A 17158-nucleotide genomic window follows, 5' to 3' on the forward strand; every position below is an offset into this window, starting at 1 on the left:
ACATTATTGTGAGTGTTACTTATGATTTCCAGTGCTGTTTGCTCATGCGTGTGGCCCTGGAGATGTATTTGTTAGTTTTCAGGCTCCAATTGGCCAATTTCAAACAATCTTACACCTACATTTGATTCAACACATCGCTTAAATCACTTGCACTTTCCATTTTGCGATCAACAGGTGTTTTTGATGTGTAGTATTGCCAACTGTCATTGTGTGTTTATCAGCCATCTTTTGTTATTGTTGTGTGTATCGTTTGATATTTTTCATTGTGTGTGCATGAGAGAGCGAGAGCGCGCGCGCGCGAGAGAGAGAGAGAGAGAGAGAGAGAGAGAGAGAGAGAGAGAGAGAGAGGAAGATGCATTACTTATTTATTCTGGTTACATTTTGGATCTCTGTTATTGTTTTGGTGGCTAGCATGATCAGAGATATTGTTTATATGGATTTGGTCACTGAGTGCCTTTTCCATGGCAATGGTTCTTTAATGTGAAAGTTTTGTTGCAGTGTCAGGAGCTTTTTGTTGTGATTATTCACTCTGATAGCTGCCATTTCACATTCCATGTTGGATGGTTTGTGTATGTTTTATCAGGTGTTCAGTGAAGGTAAAAGGCTATGTTCATATTTCCATCTTCTTATATGTTCTTTATATCTAGTTTTGAAGTTCCTGCTTGTCATCCCCAGATACAGTGATTTACATTCGGGCACTCTAGCTGGTATATAACTGCTCATTGGTATTTATCTGGTTTATCTTCTGGTAAACCTTCCGGGATGTAGGGTCGTGGTCCATGAAACTCTTCAGCTACTAACGTTTCGTCCAGAGCTGCGCTGGACATCTTCAGAGGGGTGTTTCTCCTCCAGTGAGTCTTGCCGACTGACGGGTCGGACGTCTGAGAGCGAGTTATATATCGTAGAAAGTGGGCGTGACCAGAGTTACACGCGATATGCAGAGATAATCTTTGTCAAAGATAAAACTTAACTATCAATCGTAATCTTGTCATGGATAAAACTGTCTAGCAATTCTGTAGTGCTACTGTCCAAATATCAGCAAGTTTCATGGTCTCTTCTTTCCGATTAAAATTATCCCTATGTTTATATATTTCAATTGCTTCTCTACAAAGCTGTGGGTAATAGTTCGTCGTCGTAGATAAAATTTTTGTTTCGGAAAACCTTGCTTGATGATTTCCTGACTGAAAAGCGTGTTCTACTACAGCCGATTTATCTGTTTTCCTAATCGGCAAAGACTTCTGTGTTCTTTTAACCGTGTATTTACACTTCTTTTTGTTGTTCCAATATAAACTTTTCCACATGTACACGGAATTTTATACACGCCACTGGCTGATAGAGGAGCGCGTTTATCTTTTACAGACCGGAGAACATGACAAATTTTCTTCGTTGGTCTAAAAACAGGTCTAATATCATGTTTACTTAAAATCTTTCCAATCCGATCCGTTACTTTCTTTATGAAAGGGAGAGAGACTGCATTCTTCCATCGTTTTTCGGGCTTGTCCTTAGGATTTTTGTTGTTTGGGTGCAGAAGTCTGCTTACTTCTTTCTTTGAGTTGCCATTTTTCTCAAAAGCATGCTTCAGATGTTTTAATTCGACGTCTAGATACTCCGGCGTGCAAATACGTCTGGCTCTGTCAACAAGACTTTTAATCACATCTCTCTTTTGTTGTGGATGGTGGTTAGAGTTTTTATGTAAGTATCTGTCTGTGTGCATTATTTTTCTAAAAATCTGTTGTTTCAATCTTCCATCTGTCTGTCTCATAACTAAAACATCCAAAAACGGTATTTTGTTATTTTCTCTCTCCATGGTAAACTGGATTCTTGGATTTATACTATTAACGTAATCAAAAAATTTGTCTAAATGGTAGAGAAGCCTTAGACAAATTTTTTGATTACCTTAATAGTATAAATCCAAGAATCCAGTTTACCATGGAGAGAGAAAATGATATTTTAAGTAAACATGATATTAGACCTGTTTTTAGACCAACGAAGAAAATTTGTCATGTTCTCCGATCTGTAAAAGATAAACGCACTCCTCTATCAGCCAGTGGCGTATATAAAATTCCGTGTACATGTGGAAAAGTTTATATTGGAACAACAAAAAGAAGCGTAAATACACGGTTAAAAGAACACAGAAGTATTTGCCGATTAGGGAAAAACAGATAAATTGGCTGTAGCAGAACACGCTTTTCAGTCAGGAAATCATCAAGTGAGGTTTTCCGAAACAAAAATTTTATCTACGATGACGAACTATTACCCACGGCTTTGTAGAGAAGCAATTGAAATATATAAACATAGGGATAATTTTAATCGGAAAGAAGAGACCATGAAACTTACTGACATTTGGACAGTAGCACTACAGAATTGCTAGACAGTTTTATCCGTGACAAGATTACGATTGATAGTTAAGTTTTACCTTTGACAAAGATTATCTCTGCATATCGCGTGTAACTCTGGTCACGCCCACTTTCTACGATATATAAGTCGCTCTCAGACGTCCGACCCGTCAGTCGGCAAGACTCACTGGAGGAGAAACACCCCTCTGAAGATGTCCAGTGCAGCTCTGGACGAAACGTTAGTAGCTGAAGAGTTTCATGGACCACGACCTTACATCCCGGAAGGTTTACCAGAAGATATGTCATCCGGTCATGAAAGCCTTCATACTGTGATTTATCTGGTTTGTCTGTTGTAAATGTGATTGGACTGTGTTTCTTGTTCTGTAAGCTATGTGTAAAACCCTGTTTCCCTAATATATTTGCTATCTTGTGTGTTGCTTTGTGTTTGTATTTAAGAGTGTTCCATTTTTTTCTGTTACTCGTGTCACGAGTGTTGCTGTTTTGTGTTCCCATGTGGGCTGTGGTGTGTGTGGGGTCCTTTGGTGTTTGTGTTCTCTACTTGTTTTCATTTTTCCTTATTTGCATTTTAATTTTTTGGTCGAGTTTTTGTAATATATCTGTTTTAACCATTGTTTGAGGCTATGAGTTGTATTGTTTGTAATTCTTTTTTGTATTTTTCTTTGCTGAGTGGGATGTTATTTAGTCTGTGTAATGTGTCGTCAGACACAGTACAAAAAGTTATAGTACGTATAGTTTTTGTAACAGTATGGAACTATCAGTTTCTTAGGTCACCGTCACAAATTTCTGACAAATTATTTACAAAAGAATGAAAAACTGGTAGAAACCAACCTAAGGGAATACCTGTCTGGGTTCTGGAGAAATGTAGGAACATGCAAGGCAAGCAATTATCATAGGAAGTTGACAAACCCATGATTTAGCAGTTGATTTAGAAAGAGCATTTGACTATACTGACTGGACTACATGCATTGCAATTTTGAAGGTGTTACGAGACAAAATACAGGGAGGAAAAGGTTGTTAATAACTCATACAGAAATCAGTCTGCAAGTTGTTAAATGAAAGCAGTAGTAGAGAAGGGAGTGAGACAGAGTTCAAGCCTATCTCTGATGTCATTCACTCTGTGAATTGAGCAAGCTGTGAAGGAAACAGAGGAGAGCTTTGGAAAGAAAAAGTTCTGGGAGAAGAGAGAAAAACTGACATTTGCTGACAACGTTGTCATTCTGGCAGACGCAAAAAAGGATTGGAAGAGCAGTTTAACACAATGAATAGTGTAACAGATATCAGCTTAACATTAACAAAGGTTAAACAGCTGTAACATAATATAGTCTGCATCAGGTCACCGAGTGAATTAGCTTAGGAAGTGAGACACTAACAGAAGTAAATAAGGTTTGTTATTTGGGCAGCAAAATTCTGAAATGGCCAAAATAGAGCGTACGTGAAATGAAGACTGGCTACAGCAAGGAACTCATTTATGAAAATGAGGAATTTATTAACATCTAATATCAATTTAAGTGTTACACAGTCTTTTCTGGAGAGTCGCTTTGTACAGAAGTGAAACATGAATAATAAGCAGTTCAGAGAACAGAAGCTTGTGAAATGGTGTGCTACAGAAGAAATAGGGAAGATTAGATGGGTAGAGTGCATAATTAATGAGAAGGTATTGAACTGAATTGGGGAAACAAATTTATGGCTTAACTTGACCAAAAGAAGCCATCAGTTGGTAGGAGACTGAGGCATCAATGAATTCAAGCAGAGGGAGACTAACGGATGAATACAATAAGCAGGTTGAAATGAACATAGGTCACACCAGTTATTTGGAGATGAAGAGGCTTGCATACGATTGACTAGACTGGACAGCAGCATCAAACCGGTCTTCTGACTGAGGACAACAACAAAAACTATTTACTTACTGGTGCAGAACTCCTATTTGCAAATGGTCCACTGTTTCAGCCTTATGTTTACTACATTGGAATATGACTTCCTAAATTCCTTTCAGTATTAATGTCCGTTTTGTCATGATTTGACAGACCATTACTAATTTTCTCTCAATGTGTTGTTCCCCTACAGGAAAAATTATGAAGATGTATGTTACTGAACTACTGCTTCTCTGTAGCCTAATTGGGAAGTAGGACCACATTGGTTTCATTAACATTGTTACCTACAAGGACAATAATACTCTCAAAACACCACAGGATGAACTTCACTTTTCCTGATGAGCCAAGTTTGTCACATTACCTAGTGCAGCAAAAATTATTTATTTTGCTTTAAAAACAAGTTTTTGCCGCACTATTTATATATTTACTCTTTGTGATAAAAGTTATGGTTCAAATGTCTCTAAGCACTATGGGACTTAACATCTGAGGTCATCAGTCCCCTAAACTTAGAACTACTTAAACCTAACTAACCTAAGGTCATCATGCACATCCATGCGCAAGGCAGGATTCGAACCTGCGACTGTAGCAGCAGCGTGGATCCGGACTGAAATGCCTAGAACCGCTCGGCCACAGCAGCCGGCGATAGAAGTTACATGGTGAGCTCATTTTGGCTTTTTGCCATTATTGGTTCATCATTGTCATAATTATTTATTACTTAGATGCACATTCGAACATTCCTGTACAATTCTCAAGTACTTTAACTGTGCAATGTTTTAAATATCAGTACTTTTGACAAACATGAGATGTGGCATAAATGGCGACTGGCACCATCTGCCAATAATGCTTTGCATAAAATTCCTATTGGATATAACCAATTACAGGAAGTGCAACCATTTCTTCTTTAACATAACTTATGTTCTCAGATATGAATAATGTAATATAGTTGAGATTTATCAGCAGGTCATCTGCTTTACTTCTAATTGACCACTGGCATGACATTCAAGAAAAAAAAGGAAATTAATAGTACAAGTAGAATATACAATAATTATATCTACTACAGAAGTCTTGCATCAACTGCCACAAAGATTCACATACCTTGCTGTCACACCACACCACAGGAGGAATACCATCAGCAGGAAACAACCAACCACAGCAAGACCTACCCCTTCCCATGCTCCATGGCTCATATATATAAAGGCGCCAAAACTGCATATATAGACGGAGGCAAGACTTAATGGTGTAAGTAAAGCAAGACACAGGAGATCCCCCAACACTGTTTTTGCTCCCATTTTGTCATTGCTCTTCAACCACTGGAATAGAAATTTCAGATTTTCTGTAATGTAACCTACACTTATAAATAGTAATACATTAGTGACCAGATGGATACATTTACACTGACACAGTACATCATTACTGGACAATCAGCCTAGTTTGACACTCTACAAAAGGGTCACTGCAAGTGATCTAAGGGATCCTGCCTATTCCACAGCTCACAACATCCCCATGTGAAGTGTACAGTTAGATTATGTTTGTAACAGATATTCTAAAATCTGCTACCAGATATTCCAAAATCTGCTACCACTTATTTATTACTCCTGTTCAACTCTTGCAATCTGTTGCTGCTGTTTGCACTCCAAAATTTCCCAAACTGCAAGACTACCTGTCTCAGTGCAGTTAAAAACTGTTAAATTTTATACCCTCAGTGGATGCACATATATTATAGGACAATTTGTTTTTATCAGTTTTATCATCTATGTCACTTTCTTTGATGTCTCCTCTACCCTTTAACTCCAGAATGGGTTCCTTGTTAAAAGTGCAAAAAACAAACTAATTTTTATCTAATTTATTTTTCTAAAGCTGTTACACCCTTCCCTATCAAAGAGTAGAACTTTTAAGCTATCATTCAGATTATGCTGGCCTCACATAATGATTACTGAGCATGTAAAACAGTACCTTTTGTTGTCTGTGATAAAACTATCACATTCAAAGTACATAATGACACAAAATATTGCTCACCTGCAAAAATGACCCAGGTTTCCGTACAATTTTGAATCTAAATTGGCATATTTCACATTTATCTGTGTTTGAAGTTGACAGCCATTTTTCAAGGCAACTAATATGAATCAGTCCTAGCGCCCCTAAACAGTCACATGGACAAATTAACATGCCAGTCTTGTCATCTGCAAAATAAAGAAATAAAGGTAATGTTAACTAAGATGTCAAGAATATTTCTTGGATGGTGGATACATAAGGTAACCAAGGTGTAACAAAACCAATCTTACAGTCTTGTTTGCAGGTCACAATTACGTAACTGGCAAGAATGTGGTCTTGCTGTAACTTCTGTATGTAACTCAAGAACATAGTTATGGTATGTTGCCAGCCTTACATGGGAGGAGGAGGAGGAGGAGGAGAATTATCAATTCAGGTGAATTAAATAATAACTTTTGTACAATGCCAACTGCACAAAGAATACAGCCACTCATTGAAATTTTATCTGTCTCCGTTCACTAAAGGCAGGCAGGCTCAATCATGCACATGAGGACACACATGTCTTAAAACTTAGTGCTGTCCTGTGTACAGATTTCTCCCTAAATATGTACTTTCTGCAAAAGCAATCAATGAATGACAATACTGTTTACTGGGAAACGCATTTTCACATGAAGTACCATACATCAACCTAGAGGGGGGGGGGGGGGGGGGGGGAAGTTGCCTATATTCAAGCTCATCTAAGTGATGGGCAGCTAATAGATGAGATGGTTGATAACATATCTATTACTGAAGAGAACAGCTAAGTGATGAGTGAAACTATAGAGTATCACAGGTAGGTCAAGACCTGTTTCAACAACTGTATATTGAATCTTTCATGACAAATTTTTCAGATAAAGGACAGAGGAAGCTGTGTGTATCAGCTTCTTCTGCAGCTAAATAGTAATAATGCACGAGGTGTTTCCTATAGGTTTTTTACCTCTCAAGGAAATGAAGATGAAATTTTGCAATCTGTTATAGAAGGGGGTGAGATACTGAATGTCTTCCAAGGAACAGCTCAATGACTCGGCACAAACTAGCACTGCTGAGGAGGGGGAAAGCTTCTCAATCCACCAAGAAAACAAAGCCAACACTATAATTGAAGAAAAAGAGGACAATATTAAGAAAAGAACAGGTTACTACTCTCAATATAGCAGAGATGTTGAGTCGCAGATATGCACTTCAAAAAGACTTTCCGAAAGTAAGCTTTCATCCAACAAGGCCTTCATCAGGAGGAGGAGGGGAAATCTCTGGCTGATTATATATATATATATATATATATATATATATATATATATATATATATATATATATATATATATATATATATATATATTTTAGAGGGAAACATTCCACGTGGGAAAAATATATCTAAAAACAAAGATGATGTGACTTACCGAACGAAAGCGCTGGCAGGTCGATAGACACACAAACAAACACACAAAATTCAAGCTTTCGCAACAAACTGTTGCCTCATCAGGAAAGAGGGAAGGAGAGTGAAAGACGAAAGGATGTGGGTTTTAAGGGAGAGGGTAAGGAGTCATTCCAATCCCGGGAGCGGAAAGACTTACCTTAGGGGGAAAAAAGAACGGGTATACACTCGCATACACACACACATATCCATCCACACATATACAGACACAAGCAGACATATTTAAAGACAAAGAGTTTGGGCAGAAATGTCAGTCGAGGCAGAAGTGCAGAGGCAAAGATGTTGTTGAATGACAGGTGAGGTATGAGTGGCGGTGACTTGAAATTAGCGGAGATTGAGGCCTGGTGGATAACGGGAAGAGAGGATATATTGAAGAGCAAGTTCCCATCTCCGGAGTTTGGATAGGTTGGTGTTAGTGGGAAGTATCCAGATAACCCGGACGGTGTAACACTGTGCCAAGATGTGCTGGCCGTGCACCAAGGCATGTTTAGCCACAGGGTGATCCTCATTACCAACAAACACTGTCTGCCTGTGTCCATTCATGTGAATGGAGAGTTTGTTGCTGGTCATTCCCACATAGAATGTGTCACAGTGTAGGCAGGTCAGTTGGTAGATCACATGGGTGCTTTCACACGTGGCTCTGCCTTTGATCGTGTACACCTTCCGGGTTACAGGACTGGAGTAGGTGGTGGTGGGAGGGTGCATGGGACAGGTTTTACACCGGGGGCGGTTACAAGGGTAGGAGCCAGAGGGTAGGGAAGGTGGTTTGGGGATTTCATAGGGATGAACTAACAGGTTACGAAGGTTAGGTGGACGGCGGAAAGACACTCTTGGTGGAGTGGGGAGGATTTCATGAAGGATGGATCTCATTTCAGGGCAGGATTTGAGGAAGTCGTATCCCTGCTGGAGAGCCACATTCAGAATCTGATCCAGTCCCAGAAAGTATCCTGTCACAAGTGGGGCACTTTTGTGGTTCTTCTGTGGGAGGTTCTGGGTTTGAGAGGATGAGGAAGTGGCTCTAGTTATTTGGTTCTGTACCATGTTGGGAGGGTAGTTGCGGGATGCGAAAGCTGTTGTCAGGATGTCGGTGTAATGCTTCAGGGATTCCGGACTGGAGCAGATTCGTTTGCCACGAAGACCTAGGCTGTAGGGAAGGGACCGTTTAATGTGGAATGGGTGGCAGCTGTCGTAATGGAGGTACTGTTGCTTGTTGGTGGGTTTGATGTGGACGGACGTGTGAAGCTGGCCGTTGGACAGGTGGAGGTCAACATCAAGGAAAGTGGCATGGGATTTGGAGTAGGACCAGGTGAATCTGATGGAACCAAAGGAGTTGAGGTTGGAGAGGAAATTCTGGAGTTCTTCTTCACTGTGAGTCCAGATCATGAAGATGTCATCAATAAATCTGTACCAAACTTTGGGTTGGCAGGCCTGGGTAATCAAGAAGGCTTCCTCTAAGCGACCCATGAATAGGTTGGCGTACGAAGGGGCCATCCTGGTACCCATGGCTGTTCCCTTTAATTGTTGGTTGGTATATATATATATATATATATATATATATATATATATATATATATATATATATATATATTGTTGGCTGAAAGCTTATTTTCTGACAGGGTTTTTGTTGTTTGCATCTACGACTCAGCATCTCCACTATATGGTGAGTAGCAACTATTCTTTTCATAATACTGCCATTTCTGATAAAAGTTCATAATATTATTGTTTTGTTACTGCTTACAGGACTCTTTATGTTACAGCATTACAGGCTTCCTTGAGATCATTAAAACTGCTCTAATATAGGAAATAAAATAAAAATGAAAATAGAATACTATAGTAAAACTGAGGTTAAAAGCTAAAGAGAGAGAAAGTTATTTCACAACAGAATATAAAAAATATAGATATCTGAAACACAAAACCAGTGTATGTAGGCATTACATCTTCCATCATGAGTTTAGACATAACATTTGTGTGCTTACAAAATTTTGAGACTGGCTGTGCTGCCAGTGCACCATTTACAGCCATTTTCTTTGTCACCTTTCTATGACTGTCTCTAAAGAATGATATTAGTGAACATAACTGGTTGCTGTATTCAACAGTTTCCACATTAGCCTATTTGGCTGCTACATGTGTAACACTGACACTGTTTTATATTTTTCAGAGGTAACTGCAAAGAATTGCCCTTTGTGCTGTTTCAATTTTTATTTACAAGGACCAGTTTCAAATTGCCTACCAACCTATTTTCAGACAGTACATACTTTTAATGAATGTCTGTAGCATTGCAGGGGTCTTGTGTCTGTGGCATGGTAGAAAAAGAAATGCTGAATTTGCTGAGATATCAAGAAATATTTTCATCATAAGATCGACTTATGATAACTCCTGTTAACTCATCACATCTGATGCTTAACTTGATACTTTTTTTTCTGTCTTGCCAGAGCTACACACCCCTTACAATGCTACCAAAACTTTTATTAAAGTGTGTACCACGAGAATGATTTGAAACCAGACATGATAAATGAAAATTAAGGGATCATAAAAGGCACGTGGTCAGTTATTTCTGAAAACCCTTATTAGCCACAATCGCTGTTTTCTACATCCGTAATGGATAAACTTTTATTTTACTGCTACCATTTATTCTGATAGGACCAGGTACGCCCTAGTATTTCCTCTTACCCGGATTTCTGAGGGGAAAATGGGGTATCTTGGAACCCTAAACAAACTTCACTGTTTGCTGCGTTCACTGGATAGCCTATAGAACAACCAGAAAATTGGAACATGTGAGATATTTCAATTTAGGGGCACATCTTCTTTGAGAGTTATAGAGATCCTGTCCAACTGTGTGCCAGTGACAGTTTTTCCTTATGTATGTATATTTGAAACTTATTCTGTGAAGACAGGGGAACAACTAACACAACTGCATGGGTTTGTCACTGCTAAAACTTAACATGTTAAAATATTTTGAAATTTATGAAAAGATATAACTTGCATTAAACATCTTTTTGTATCCAAGTGTCTTTAAAATTGTAATTATTCTACAGATCAAACACAGAAGCTGCTTGTTCCAACTTAGCAGGAAGACAGTGTCTACCACATCATGACTTCACTATTTCCTCTAATTACTTTGACTACTGGCTGATTAATGAATAGTCACTCTGTTGATCAGTGAACAATGATGCCAAATACTTAAGACACCATGGCTGACTGTCCTTAATGCAAATTTCATACTGAGGAACTGCAACTGAATTGTTAGAAACTGGGTAGTTCTGTGTAAGTTTAATTGTCACAAGTTCTGGAATGAAAATTTTCCGATAAAACAAACTGATCCATACCCTATTATGAAGTTATCACCTATCAGCTGCACAGTCCCTTTTGTTTAAGCACTTCAGAATATTCTCAGTGTTCAATGCTCTCACACTTATGTTTTGCACATCTGGAAACCAAGAAAGCTTTCATCAAATAGGAGAAACAGAAACTGCGAATATGTGCTGATGTAGTGGCTAGCACCCTGAAGTCATAACTAAGATAAATTAAATACTGACTGAGTATGACTGAAATGACTACACTTTCTCTTCAAAAATTTAAAGCTTGTTCTTGTTGCGCTTTCCTCCAACTTCAGTACTTAAGTGCAACTGACGAGCTGTTTAGCTGGGGAGGGGGGGGGGGGGGGAGATAAACAAATAGTTCCTCACTGGACATCTGACTAGCCTGGTTACACAGTTTTACACCAACAGAACAACATAGCTTTGAGACCTTTCTCTTGCACCATATTTGTAGCCAAAAAAATGAGCAACTGCTTTGCATGGCATGAGAGAGACAGCGATAAGAGAGCTATATATGCAACAACATTTTTGAACAGCAACTTAAAGTAGTGTCAGACTGTCAAGGAGGCCATCAATACCCACTGAACTCAGGGAGAGACAGATCAGTTTCAGTAAGGTAGGAACCCATATGAAGTCTTATTTGGTATTCTCTGAAGTCTTCTCTAAACTGCTTGTACATACAATAATAGTTACTTGGGAGAATGTGAACTACTTAGCCAATATCACTTGTAAACAACTTTTATTGTTGAATCTTCCTGGCAGATTAAAACAGTGTGCCAGACCAAGACTAACTCAGGACCTTTGCCTTTCACGGGCAAGTGGCCTACCAACTGAAGCTGTGAGGACAGGTCAGGAGTCTTGCTTGGGTAGTTCAGTTGGTAGAGCAGATGCCCACGATAGGCAAAAATACTGAGTTAGTCTTGGTCCGGCACATGGTTTTAATCTGCCAGGAAGCTTCATATTAGCACACACTCCGCTGCAAAGTGAGAATTTCATTCTGGAACTTTTATTGTTGATTATCAGTTTCAGTAAGCACAGTTACCATCTTCAGATATTGATAAAAGATTATTACATGTCTCTTATACCAGCTGTACAAGTACTTTTTCTAACATTTCCAGGTACGTTAACGACGAGATGAACAAAGGATATGCCGTCAAAGTTAAAGCCACAATCGATAGAGTAATTTGCTAAATGCTTGTGGGCAGGGGGGGGGGGGAAATGGCCACACTACAAGGGAGGAAAACTGGCAAACTTCCAGAAAAGCACCAGCTATGGAGTTCTCTTGGTACACTATACCCCATGCAATGTCAACTTGAGCTCTACGGACAGACATGGCACTATTCAATTCCCACATCAACAAGTGACTGTTGTATTGCTCTTTACAATTTTTTTTTTGTGGTGGGGTTTAAGGGCGCTCAACTACTGAGGTCATCAGCGCCCAGTCACTGTTGTTAGAGCACAGGGAATCTAGTAAAACTCAAGGGGAGGGGGGGGGGGGACACCAGAAAGACCTAACAAAGATGTAGATAAAATAAGTAAAAAGGTTAGATGTCTTTGGACAAGCCAGTCAAAGTTATAAAACGCAGAACACGAGCAGCTGCTCGAGCGTCATCAGCTAAAATACCCGGTAAAGTAGATGGCAGGGACAGGACAACACGAGATTGACTAAAGCGGGGACACGACAATAAAACATGGCGCACTGTTAATGCCTGACCACAAGGGCACTGCGGGGCTGGGTCACCGGAGAGCAGGTAGCGGTGGCTAAACCGGCAATGCCCAATCCGCAACCTCCTCTCGCCGAGATGGTCGGGAGGAGGTTGTCCAGGCAGTTGGGAGCGGTTTTACTGCCCAGAGCTTGTTTCCTTGGAGGGATGACCAAGCATCCCACCACAACGACACAAGCCTCTTACAAACATCCCCACGAACGTCAGGTGACGGGACACAATGGGAGGCTGGCCGAGGCAGGAGGACTGCAGCATCCGCAGCCTCATTCCCAGGCACTCCTACATGTCCGGGAACCCACAGAAAGCTGACAGGAGAACCATTATCAGCGAAAGAATGGAGGGACTGCTGTATCCATTGAGCCAAGGGATGGACCGGATAGGGAGCTCCAAGGCTCTGAAGAGCACTGAGTGAGTCAGAGCAGAGTACATACGATGAATGGCGGTGGCGGCGGGCATACTGAACGGCCTGATGGAGAGCAAAAAGCTCGGCCGTAAAGCTGGAACAGTGGTCGAGGAGCCGGTATTTAAAGGTGGCGGCCCCAACGACAAAGGCACAGCCGACACCATCAACAGTTTTGGAGCCATCGGTGTAAATAAAGGTGTGACCGGCAAGTCGAGCACGAAGTTCGACAAACCGTGAGCAATACACTGCAGCCGGAGTACCCTCCTTCGGGAGCGAGCTGAGGTCGAGATAAATATGAACCGGAGCCTGGAGCCAAGGTGGTGTCGGGCTCTCACCCTCTCTGAAGGTGGTAGGGAGGGCAAAATCCAATTGTCGAAGCAGGCGACGGAAGCGGACTCCAGGGGGCAGCAGGGCAGAGACATACAACCCGTACTGACGGTCGAGAGAATCGGCGAAGAAGGACTCTTAAGAGAGGTGGTCGGGCATAGACAACAGCCGGCAGGCATACCGACACAGCAGTACGTCGCGCCGGTAGGTCAATGGTAATTCGGCAGCTTCAGCATAAGGACTCTCGACAGGACTAGTGTAGAAGGCTCCGGTCGCAAGACGTAACCCCCGATGGTGGATGGAGTTGAGATGGCGTAAGAGGGATGGCCGAGCAGACGAGTAGACGAAGCTCCCATAATCCAGCTTCGATCGGACTATGGACCGATACAAGCGAAGCAGGACAGTGCGATCCGCTCCCCAAGATGAACCACTAAGAACTCTGAGGACATTAAGGGAACGTGTACAACAGGCCGCCAAATAAGAGACATGCGGAGACCAACACAGTTTCCTGTCCAACGTGAGCCCTAGAAACTTAGTTGTTTCCACGAATGGGAGAACAACGGGACCGAGATGTAAGGATGGCGGAAGGAACGCTTTATATCACCAAAAGTTGATACAAACTGTCTTCTCTTCAGAGAACCGGAAGCCATTTGCCACGCTCCACGAGTATAGGCTGTCTAGACAACGCTGAAGGCAGCGCTCCAGGAGGCATGTTCTCTGGGCACTGCAGTAGATCGCGAAGTCATCGACAAAGAGAGAGCCTGAGACATTAGGTGGAATGCAATCCACAATTGGATTGATCGTGATGGCAAAAAGGGCTACGCTCAAGACGGAGCCCTGAGGCACTCCGTTCTCCTGGAGGAGAATACGGAACCCACACGTACCCTAAACTTTCGATCTGTTAAAGAGGAATCAATAAAAAGGGGCAGGCGACCGCGTAGGCCCCACCTATGCATAGTGCGGAGGATACCTCCTCTCCAACAGGTATCATAAGCCTTCTCCAAATCGAGAACACGGCTACCGTTTGGCGCCTTCGCAAAAAGTTGTTCATGACGAATGTCGACAAGGTCACAAAGTGGTCAACAGCGGAGCGGCGGCGACGAAAGCCGCATTGGACATTGGTAAGTAGCCGTCGAGATTCAAGAATCCAGACTAAGCGAGCATGAACCATGCGCTCCATCACCTTACAGACACAGCTTGTAAGAGAAATGGGGCGGTAACTAGAATGAAGGTGTCTATCCTTCCCGGGTTTGGGTATAGGGACAACGACGGCATCACGCCAATGCATGGGGACCTGACCTTCGGTCCAGACACGATTGTAGGTACGAAGAAGGAAGCTTTTGCCCGCCGGAGAAAGGTGTGCCAGCATCTGAACGTGAATGGCATCTGGCCCCGGAGCAGAGGACCGGGACAGTGCAAGCGCACGTTCGAGTTCCCGCATAGTAAAGGGGGCATTATAAGTTTCCAGATTCAGCAAGTGGAAGGAAGGCAGGGTGGTAATGGGCGGAGCTTGAAACCTCCGCGAAAAACCGGCCGAAGGCTTTGGAGACAGCCACAGGATCAACGAGGACCTCATTACCTAAGGTCAGGCCAGGTACTGAGGAGTGGGCCTTAATGCCCGACAGCCGGCGCAGGCCACCCCATACGACAGAAGAGGGAGTAAAACTGTTAAAGGAGCTGGTGAAAGAGGCCCAACAAGCTTTTTTGCTGTCTTTGATGACGCTACGGCATTGCGCTCGGAGTCGTTTGTATCCAATACAATTCGCCAACGTAGGATGGCGGCGAAAGGTGCGTAAAGCATGTCGAGCACGGATAGCGTCTCTACAAGCCTCGTTCCACCAGGGGACAGAAACGCGACGTGAAGAAGAGGTAGTACGAGGAATGGAACGTTCGGCAGCATTGATGATAACAGCCGTGAGGTATTCGACCTGACTGTCACAACTGAGAAAATCGTGGTCCGGAAAGGTCGCCAGGGAGGAGTAAAGGCCCCATTCAGCTTTCGGTATGTTCCAGCTCGAAGGACGTGGGGATGGGGTGTGGTGCAGGAGACGAACGACACAGGAGAAGTGGTCGCTCGAATAGGTGTCAGAAAGGACATACCACTCGAACCGACGGGCAAGAGTGGTAGAACAGATCGAGAGGTCCAAGTGGGAGTAGGTATGAGTAGAGTCCGAGAGGAAAGCCGGGGCGCCAGTATTGAGGCAGACAAGACTGAGATGGTTGAAGACATCCGCCAAGAGGGAGCCTCTTTGACAGGATGCAGGAGAGCCCCAAAGGGGATGATGGGCATTGAAGTCGCCAAACAATAAAAATGGCGGAGGAAGCTGAACAATCAGGTGCATCAATTCAGCCTGACTAACTGCGGATGACGATGGAGTGTAGATGGTACAAACTGAAAAAGTAAAAGCAGAAAAAGTAATACGGACAGCTATTGCTTGGAGTGGGGTGGTCAATGGGATGGGATGGTAATAGACATCGTCCCGAACGAGCAACATGACCCCACCATGAGCTGGGATACCGTCCACAGGGGTGAGGTCATACCGCTCCGAGGTATAGTGTGTAAAGGCAATACAGTCAGTTGGGCGCAACTTGGTTTCCTGGAGACCAAGGACGAGCGGGCAGTGCAGGCGGAGGAGCAGTTGTAATTCCTCCCGATTAGATCAAATACCTCTTATGTTCCAATGTAACAAGGCCATCGCTAGTCAAAAGAAAAGGGGGGAACGAGACGGGGGAAGAGCTGGTCACCTCGACGGCCGCAGAGGACCAGGTTTCGAGGGAACAACGCTACAACCGGCGGGAGGCGGATCCTGTTCCATCGAGTCGTCGCCAGCTGCGGCCGCTGTCCCTGGTGGTGTAGGAGGGGCAGCTTCATTTGCCGATGAGAGGCCAGCTGAGCGCCTGGCAGCAGAGCATCCCGGCGAAACTGAGGACGGCCGGGAGCAGCGACTCACGGATGGAGCGCCAGACGAAACACGCCGGGGTGGAGAGGGGGATAGAGACTTCTTCTTGGGGGCCTTCTTGGAAGTCCGAGGAGGCACAGGAGGGGTGGTGGGCTGGACCCGAAGAAGGTCCTCACGCGCGGGGTCCGTTTTGTAACGCCGGACCTCGGAAGCTGGGGTCCGGAACATTTCCCCGATGGACGCCTGAGAAGAGGATCGCTTCTCAGGCGGCGGCGGGGGGGCGGGGGGGCGGGGGGGGGGGGAAGGGTGGCCCCTGGGGCAGAGGGGGCGGGGGCCACGGGGGAGGAGGATTTGGAAGGGAGGGATTTGGGAGGCGGAGGCAGAGACCCCGGATGGGGGGAGGAGGCGGAGGGGGACAGGATAGGGGTGAGGATACCACGGAAGGAGGGGACACAACTGAGGCAAACGAAGTGGTCAACGGCATGGGATGGAGGCGGTCATACTTCTTCCTGGCCTCAGAATAAGAGAGACGATCCAAAGTTTTGAGCTCTTGTATCTTCTTCTCCTTCTGATATGCGGGGCAGTCTGAGGATATAGGCGAGTGGATGCCAGGACAATTAACGCACCGAGGTGGTGGGGTGCATGTATGTTCGTCACGAAGAGGACGTCCACAATCGCCACAAAGGGGCTCAGCCTCACACCGTGACGAGATGTGCCCAAAGCGCAAACACCGAAAACAGCGCATAGGAGGCGGGACGTAAGGTCGCACGTCGCACCAGTAGCACATCACCTTTACCTTCTC

General features: G+C 43.4%; 1 protein-coding gene across 2 annotated transcripts in view; it reads right to left on the bottom strand.

Annotated features, from left to right (window-relative positions):
• Positions 1 to 17158, bottom strand: part of LOC126262500 (E3 ubiquitin-protein ligase MARCHF3-like) — a 59825-nt gene that overhangs the window by 15435 nt on the left and 27232 nt on the right. The window contains exons 3-4 of one of the 2 annotated variants that reach the window (XM_049959169.1): positions 6245 to 6408; positions 5324 to 5538 (exon numbers count right to left, since the gene is read on the bottom strand). In XM_049959169.1, coding sequence (XP_049815126.1) covers positions 5324 to 5538; positions 6245 to 6408 — 379 coding nt within the window. The remainder of the gene's footprint in view (positions 1 to 5323; positions 5539 to 6244; positions 6409 to 17158) is intronic. The other variant, XM_049959170.1, reaches the window with a different exon arrangement.

Source organism: Schistocerca nitens, chromosome 6 (genome assembly GCF_023898315.1).
Source record: "Schistocerca nitens isolate TAMUIC-IGC-003100 chromosome 6, iqSchNite1.1, whole genome shotgun sequence".
Taxonomy (NCBI): Eukaryota; Metazoa; Arthropoda; class Insecta; order Orthoptera; family Acrididae; genus Schistocerca; species Schistocerca nitens.